At 40.4% G+C, this 9,349-nt stretch overlaps 1 protein-coding gene across 1 annotated transcript in view; it reads right to left on the reverse strand.

Moving 5' to 3' along the window:
• Window positions 1-7,184, reverse strand: part of ppm1f (protein phosphatase, Mg2+/Mn2+ dependent, 1F) — a 16,604-nt gene extending 9,420 nt beyond the window's left edge. Inside the window, exons 1-2 of the mRNA XM_037680734.1 lie at window positions 6,982-7,184; window positions 1,322-1,445 (exon numbers count right to left, since the gene is read on the reverse strand). Coding sequence (XP_037536662.1) covers window positions 1,322-1,445; window positions 6,982-7,145 — 288 coding nt within the window. The 5' untranslated portion in view covers window positions 7,146-7,184. The remainder of the gene's footprint in view (window positions 1-1,321; window positions 1,446-6,981) is intronic.
• Between the last annotated feature and the right edge of the window lie 2,165 nt (window positions 7,185-9,349).

Consider the following 9,349-nt stretch of genomic DNA (forward strand, 5'->3'; position numbering starts at 1 on the left):
CATGTTAATGTCATATGGCCACATATATGATGGCAGCCATCTTGGATTCTGGCAAAACAACCCAGTTTTCAAAGGGAAACTTTCTTACACCTAGATGTAGTCCAAAACCAAAATGCAAGTTGGTACCTCACTTATTTTTCAAGTTTTCACGCTCACAACAAGCACAGATATAAAGACGGGGTTATTCCAATTCCCCATCTTCATACAGCGATGGGGGACAAAAATATACTTTAATCAAAGCATGAGCAATTCTACAGAAACTTTTTGCCTCCTGCATCAAGGAGGATAAAACGTCTCACAGAATTTAGTAATTAATTATTTTGTGCATTAATAAACAAATGAAAGCAGACACTGACTGCATAAACTGTGAGAAATTATCTGGTTTACATATACAGTATTTTCTGCCATACACGTGTCACCGTCCTATAAGTCGCATCAGTCCAAATATGTCTAATAAAGTGGAAAAATCCATAAATAAGTCACTTCGCCGTATACGTTGCATCTATTAAATGCCCCCCGGGCGCTTTCAATAGCTGCCCACTGCACCACCTGGTGGTGGATGGGTTAAATGCAGAGACTAATTTCGCCATTGTATGGAAACATACAGTGCTGACATTGTGATGACATTATTATTATTATTATTATTATTATGCGTAACTGCCGACAACCTGGAAATGTGGGCCAGTGTTGTGCCAAAAATCGATTGGACGCCAAATGGCGGCCACAGGGGCGGGCATGGGAGGACTTAAACAAGAATTTAACAAGATTAACACTTAAAAACAATTATTTGTTTGTTCGACTTTATATAGTAAAGGTGTGTCTCAGTTGAACTTTTACTTAATAAATGCACTGTGACGGTCAAATCAGCTTCATTTCACCGGGGCAGCGCAGTGAAATGAAGCTGATTTGACGGTTGCTCCAGGCAGACGATGGTGGCAGATTATGGCAAGCCGATTGTGTCATTAATAGCCACTTTTAACTATTACATGATTCAATGGCACGCCATACTACTTGAGTGCCATCTAGCGGCTGAAAATGGTAGTGTTCAATATTTTCAATCAGAATGAATAAAAACAGTCATATCTCAGCCAAAAATTGGTTTATAAATATGGAAAAAAACAAAAATACATCGCTTCGGTGTACAAGTCACAGGGCATGCAAATTATGCAAAAAACCCTGCAACTTATACAGCCAAAAATATGGTAGAAAACTATAATCTCTCATCTTTGTTTAGTAAAGATTTAAATTTAAGGAAATTAATATCCATCAATATATACAGTAAATATATAGAACTGAAAGTAGCTGAAATCTTACGGACTACTTTCTCTTCCTCTTCCTGGTTGACCTCGGCTTCACAGGGACAGTGGAAAGATGACAGGTCATCCTTCAGAAGTTGGGACAGAGCTGCTTGGCACAAGAGGGCACTGAGGCTTGATGGAGCAGCCCTGAATAAAAACACAGATGAATTAGGGCAGTTTCTCTCAGTCCATCAGGACGTGTTGGTCATGTGCAGCACAGAAAGGAGGACTTGGAGAAAACCGACCACTGTGACAGACAACAACTCCTCAGCTCATATTTTTGTCTGTTGAAGAGGTGAGATGAATAAAAGAGTCAACAAAGTGTACAAAGACCAAGCAAAGCAAGGACATTCAACCAGGTGGGAAAATGTTCAAAATAGTAACTGGAGCTGAAGAGACCTGCGAGGCATGAAAGCTGCACAAATCAGCTTCCTGCCAAGAGTCATTATGATGTCCTGCCGTCTTCTACTAATCACAACCAATTAAGACTATTATCAATACTAACCATCATTGACCATGGTCATCATTGATGACGGTTGACAGAAAACCTTGATCGGTGCTAGATCAAACCTGGACCAGTTAGAAGATCAAACTATTGAACCAGAAGTTGAACTTTCTGATGAGGATAGACTCACACAAGAGACAAGACCTTGTTATTTGGCCACTTCTCTACATTCAAAGCTTACAGTGACCTGTGAGGATATTGTAGAAGAGATCAATAAATGCAGTACGCTGAACTGGCAGCCGATTCTTGCCAATGCTATTTGTTTATTTTTTACATAATTTGATCTTCCAGCTCATGAAACCCACAAAAACAGGATTTAAAAAAATTTGAATACTGTGGAGAAATCAGCCCAAATGTTGCAGAGAATGAATGTTTTAAACTGAGTGTGACGTGACACTAATCATCTACTAAACTCAAAGCACCCGCACAGGTTTCCCCAGGTGTCATTAAATTGCTTCAGTTTGGTTCAATTGTCTCAGTTCTGTTCAATATGGGGAAGACTACAGACATAACTGGTCAGAAGAGCATCATTGATTCCCTCCATAGGATGGGTAAGCCACAAAAGTTCATAGCTAAGGAGGCTGGCTGTTCACAGAGTGCTGTGTCCAAGCATATCAATGGAAAGTCTAGTGGAAGGGCAAAATGTGGCAGGAGAAGATGCACCAACAAAAGAGATGACCGTGGGCTTCAGCAGATTATCAAACAGAGAAGATTCCAGAATCTGGCAGAGATCCAGAAAGAGTGGAATGAGGCGGGAGTCACAGCTTCAAAAACCACCGCATTCAGACACATCCGGGAGATGGACTACAACGGTCTGGTTCCTCGGTCCTCTTTTCCAAATAAAGTAAAATGTGGCTTTAATTTGGAAATCAAGGTCCAAGGGTTTCGAGGAAAAAGGGTGAGGAACAGAGCCCATACTGGTTGAGGTCCAGTGTGAAATATCTACAGTCAGTCATGATTTGGGGTGCAATGTCCGGTGCAGGTGTTGGTAAACTCTGCTTTCTTAAATCCAAGGTCACTGCAACAGTCTACCAGAATGTTTTAGAGGACTTCATGATTCCTTCTGCTGAGGATCTGTATGGAGATGCAGATTTCATCTTCCAGCAGGACCTGGCCCCTGCCCATGCCGCCAGAAGCACCAAAACCTGGTTTGATGACATAGTGCTTGACTGGCCAGCCAACTCGCTGGACCTAAACCCCACTGAGAAACTATGGAGTATTCTCAAGAGGCAAATGAGGGAGGGGCACCAGACCCAACAACAAAGAAGAGCTGACAGCAAGAATCAAGGAAATCTGGGCTTCCATTTCTCCCAGGCAATGCCACAGACTGATTGACTCAATGCCACGTCACATCGAAGCAGTGATTAAGGCAAAGGGATTCCCACCCAAGTATTGTTTTGAAAGTACTATATTTTGATTGATTTGTTGTGATTCTAATATCTTTCTTTTTCCTGAAAAAAACTGATTAGTGTGGGCTGATTTCTTCACAGTATTCTAATTTTTTGAAATCCTGTTTTCGTGGGTTTCATGAGCTGGAAGATCAAATTATATAAAAATAAACAAATAAAAATACTTGAAATCATTTAAACTGTGGGCCCTGAATCTATCATCTATTAAAGATTAATTTTGTGAATGGAATTATGGAAGTTAAACAACTTTTCCATGATACTCTAATTTTTTGGAAAGGGTCTGTGTACAAGCAGACTCAGGATCTAGTTCAAGACAAATGAGCTTAAACAAACCCAAACAGAGTGAAATGTCTTTGCCACGAGATGCAGGAAGAGGGGCTACCTGCATCATGAAGGACCCCACTCACCCAGCACACACACTTTTTGCCCCGCTCCCCTCAGGAAGGAGGTTGAGGAGCATTAAGTGTAGAACCACTAGACTGAGGAACAGCTTCTACCCTGAGGCTGTTAGACTCATGAATCTCTAACCAGAATAATCACTGTGAAGAATCACATCATGTTGCTGCTGATCTGTTTCAATGTTGATGTGTTCATGCGTGCTCATATGCTAACACAGACTCATGCTCATGTTCGTGCTGCTGTTTGACGTAATGTTTTTATGCTATTAGTGCTTAGTGTATATTTAGTTGATGTTTTTCTTAGTTCATATCTTAGATGTTATTACTTTTTTCTTATACATTTTATTGTTGGATGTAACTGGGACCCTGCGTACATAATTTTGCTCCACCACATGTACCACATGTGGTGCGAATGACAAAGAATCTCTGACTCTGAAGATGAGCACCTCAAACTGCACCACCAACCAAACAGCTTCTCTCTACAGCAGCACACTTTGTCCACAAGGTATCATGCTGCACTTTGAAGAAAAACACCAAAGTTTTTGTGACAACAGTAACTGTCTTTGCTAAAAACACTGGATTTGCAAAGATCACCGCTGTTGACGCTCTCTTACATAAAATATTGACTGAGGCTGTAAGCCTGAGAGCTGGCAGTGATTACATCGAAGCGCTACACCCATGTCCCCCTTGCTCGGGGGTTTAACTAGTGAATTTTTGTAGTTTTCAAGATGAGTGTTTTTCTTGAAAGGAATTATTTTTGGTGTTTTTCTGCACTACAGACATTTTTTACTTGACTGAGGCAGTGCAGAGTGACGGATCTTGGCAAGTAGTGGGAGCAATTTTATCCACCACCAGGTGCAATGGAGGAGCCAGGGGGTGACCAGTGGTGGACATGGCCCTATAGATTAATCTTAGGTCACACTGACCATTTGAGGAAACTATACTTTAGAGAAGTATAAAACATATAAAGTATAGTTTCCTCAAATGAATGGGGTGATATGGTGGTGGTGTTTTCCCTAGGTTACTTGTCTTGAGAGGGCGCTCGTGACTTAAGCATTTTTGCTGATGGGGGGGAGATGGGAGAAACGGAGCATGACTTCTGTATTGCGTGTGTGTATTTGTTAGCTTAGTGCCGTCAGTTCTCGATGAGGAGGTGGTGATTGGAGTCTGAGCTGCTAAACTACATTCCTTGTCCAGAAGTGGAAGAGCTGCCGGGGGGGGGGATTTGGTAAACGGGACGCTCTCCTTGAATAATGGTAGAGGAAACACTGGTGGTGGCCATCTTGGATTTTAACTTGGCAACCCAGTCTTTGAAACTTTCTTAAGTCTAGATGCAGCCACACACCAAACTGGAAGTTGGTCCTCACATGTTTTTCAAGTTATCACGTTCACAACACGGACAGAGGGTTTTCCAGTTCCCACTGTTTGCTCCATGACGGGAGACAAAAACCTGAGGAAAAGGAGCATTCTGCTGCACTGCTGCCTTCACAAACAGAGGTCAACCATGTGAGAATTCATCCTCTGTTGTAGTAACAAGTGTCCGACTTTATTATAGAACATTAACTGATAGCCTCACACAGAAACATTACAAAACGCCACAAATTAAACTGTCTAATCAGGGAACAAATGTTTTTTGTCGCCTACATTCCTGCAGTAAGTGTAGCAAAAAGAAGTTTGGAAAGTAGACAGCATGTAAAGATGTCTGGGTCTTAAAGAAAATAAAATCAGTTGGATTCATTGTCCACCAAGTGTTCAGCTTGATATTCTGTATCGTACTCATTTGCCATATTGTGCCGTTACTTTTCCACACCATCAGCAACATTTATTCTGTCAGAGGGCTTGTATCCAGCAAAGCTAGCTGTTCATCCTGAATGAGGCAGAGCTGAGAAGAATGTGAGGAATGCCACTGCTCTTGTGCAAACATGCAAGCACACAATGGGAGGATTACAGAGTTGAGAAAATCAAGACAATTTGGAAGGTCAATTATTTTCTGTCTAGTCAAGATTTTTAACCATATTTTGCAAACTTTAAAAATTATATAAATGCATACTGATGTGAAATATTTACCTTTTCTTGTTGCTGAGACATTTACGATGGTGCCAGAGCTTATAAACTCTGCTGCTGAGACAATAATGTGTTTCTAGCTGGTTTTGTCTTGGTTCATTGGGCTGGTAAACATTAGGGGTACAACAGTAAAAGTATTCAAGAATAGTTTTCTCAAATAATGGGATGACTGGTTTTATTTTATATAGATCTATATCTTGACGTGGCTACCCAATTTCTGACAGTGACCTTTCCTACGCCTAGATGCAGCCACGCACCAAAATACAGTCAGTACCTCAATTATTTTCAAGTCATCATGCTCACAACATGGACAGAGGCTATTTCTAATCCCCACTCTTCGCTCCACAGTGGGGGACATCAACAAAGCATTGAAGGTTGGTGAAGAATAACAAGCAAAAGCTTAAAAACTTGTCTATTTGTGTGTAAAAGCTCTGAGGTCAGAGTGATCAGGATCAGCTACAGCAGAGAGTGACAACAGGTCCAATATGGCAAAAACTAAGTGCCTTTAATAATAATAATAATGTCATCACAACGTCAGCACTGTATGTTTCTATACAATGGCAAAATTAGTCTCTCTCTGCATTTAACCCATCCACCACCAGGTGGTGCAGTGGGCAGCTATTGAAGGCGCCTGGGGGGGGGCATTTTGGGGATGAGGTGTGCTGCCCAGAGACACCAAGCGCTATGCAGTGACTGGGGATCGAACCTGGGACTTTCGGGTCCCAAGCCAACTGCCCTGCCTCTACACCTTCTCGGCCCCCATAAACCTGTACAGCAGGAATTTGTAGATTATTCAGCACCTCTGATATAAAGAATAATTTTCCTACATGACACTCAACTAGCTGAGAAGCTCAGCGTGTGCGTTTCATGTTTCATTAATATTGTATTTTCACCTCGGTGCATGTTATTCCATTCTGTATCGCTTTGTTTTTAATCAAGTCTTGATTAAAATATCTGGAAGGTCTGAAAAAACAAAAAATACTTTTGGAATTTGTTTTTTCAGTCTGAGTTTTATTTGTGTTTTCCTCCATTAAAAAAAAAAACGACTCAAACATCTCTACTGTATTTAAAGAGAAACACAAGTTAAAATAAAAAATAAAAAGATATTTCACGCAACCTTGTCATTCCTGTACACACTCTGTATGATCCTGGCTTAACTTTCTAAATGGGTTTATGTAATGATCTATCAGACACTTGTGGGTCACTAAGCCCTGCCCTCCTAGTTCTGCTGCAGGGGTGGTCCTTTCTAACCATGACAAAAGAAAAAGATGAAGTTCATCCTGTGTGCGTCTCCCTCCCACACATACCTGGCAGAGAGCAGCCTCAGCCCGAGGTCCAGACTCTCTCCATGCAGCTCCTCCAGGGACACTTTGCGGCTCAGAGGATTAACGGGCAACGGATGATCGTCCTCCAGAGCAGCAGGGAACTCCTCCACAAACCTGCTCAGGAAGCACCGGGCCTCCTCCTCCATCAGTCACGTCAGGTCTCCGGCAGCAGTTAGCACTCTGGTAAACAGTGAATTAAAAAGTAGGCCCCACTGAGTGGGATTTGTTTCAAAATGTGACTAAAAGACATCAATCAAAAAAAAAAACCAACTACATTTGATTGAAAATAAAAATTTATAGCATTTCCTGTAAAATAAAATATTTAATCCTATATGGGAATTAAAAATAATACAATGCATCAAAATTTACAGAGTTAAACATCCACCACCTGGAGAATGTTCTGTCTGTGCAGGAATTATTTGTAACACTTGCCTTCAAACACAAATCAGCAAAATTATATTTTCGTTTGTTTGAAGCATTTTATGACTGAACGAATGTTAACATTTCCAGAAAGTAATCATTGGATGAACACTGTGCTGGACAGTTATGGAAAGCTTCGGCCAGGTTCAAGACACTCGCCACGCCATGGCCGATGTGCAAGTTCTGCTGGAGTATGTTCATGGTGTGTGTGTGTGTGTGTGTGTGTGTGTGTGTGTGTGTGTGTGTGAGTCTCCCTCAAATTATTGTGTTGTTGTTTTGCCCCCGGGGTATTTCCTTATGCATTTTTTGTAGCTCTACTTCAACAAGTTTAAAAAGCATGTTCGAGTTCACAGCACTCAATGAAAAGTAGATAGCACTAAAATATAATATTTTGTCTAAATATTGACCGACTTATGACAATCTGATGCTGAGAATGTTTTTTGAGAGCCCGAATGAGGTTGAAAAATAGCAGAATAGGCTTCTCTTTGATTCTCGGTTATTCAATTTTGTCCATTTAGTTTGAATATTTGTGCCTATTTTGTTTATATGAAAGCCCTAGATTAAGTGGTTTACAGTTATTAATTAAATAATTCATTCATAATCATCCGATGTAAAGAACGTCATTTTCCACTTCTCCTGAAAATGCCATCCAATTACCGCAAGAAATTAAGAAGTTATGTTGATTTATTGTTTGATGCAATTCGATGCCATGTTTTCAATGTTAAAAAATGACAAATGAGTATTTTTTTTATAGACTAAAATTACCAAGACTTCCTTAATTCTTCACCAATCCTGACAATCTTGGTGTCAGTCTATTTGTTTTATCAAGCTCTATCCATTGCATATAAAACTGAAGATCGCCGGTTCACGCCCCGGCCCCAACAACATCAAAATTGTGGGTGGGGTAGGTGAAACACCCACACTTGCCCCCACCCTCATTCGCCCCACTCTGGGCCCATGAGCAAGGCCCTTAACCCCCACCATGTGCTCCCTAAACAGGTCTCTCTTGAAAATGAGTTATCGTGGCTCAATGAGACTAACCTGGATAAATAAAGGCTAAATGAAAAAAATAAATAAATAAAAAAAAATAAATAAATAACATTTCATGGACTTTATTTTCTTGTCTCTTACCTACTTCGACATTAACTGTTGCTATCAACCCTGTTTATCCGATTATTTTTAAAAAGTCCTAAACCAAGGGATAAACTTTAATAAAACTCTCAGCGAGTTATTATTGGACATAGACCTAATACTTTTTAAATTTTAGTCTCCTTAAGTTGAGATGGCCGCCACAGTTATAAACAATAATAAATAACAATGAAGTGGCTGTAGCTCAGTCCAGTTTACAGATATTGAGCTAAAATTTAGTGTGGTAGCTGAGAGTCAGTCGCAACCTATAATCTAAGCACAGACAAATCTCGCGAGATCTCACAATCGCGCACGAGATCTTGCCTCAAAATTTGATCAAAAGAGTAAAAACAGTAAAATATATATACATAAAAAGGCTGTAACGAAGCGGGCAACATGCATTTGTGTATGACATGCTAGTTTTCCATAAAAGCAAACCTAAAACACTAAAAACAAGATTGCAGTCTTTATTTTTAAACCAAGCTGCTGTTTCCGTTCTACTCTGGGCGACAGCTAGCCAACACCGTTAGGAGCTCTCTGTATTCGCTGGGATGTTTAAATTAAATTTCATCACGTTTAAGAGGAAAAAACAACTAGAGAAACAAAGTTGTGCACACAGTTACAATGATATTAAAGCGCGAATCGTGGGCAAAGTGGTTTAAAGTTAGCTGTGCTTCACGTTTTATGTTCCAGACAAGCGATATTTGTCAACGCGAATCAAACCCTGTCGACTGCTTACTGTGCATAACGTCGACAACAAAACACAATTGTTATCAGTTAGATTTGAGTAGAAATGTTAAAT

Source organism: Nematolebias whitei, chromosome 8 (assembly GCF_014905685.2).
Source record: "Nematolebias whitei isolate Nwh7 chromosome 8, NemWhi1, whole genome shotgun sequence".
In the NCBI taxonomy this organism is placed as follows: domain Eukaryota; kingdom Metazoa; phylum Chordata; class Actinopteri; order Cyprinodontiformes; family Rivulidae; genus Nematolebias; species Nematolebias whitei.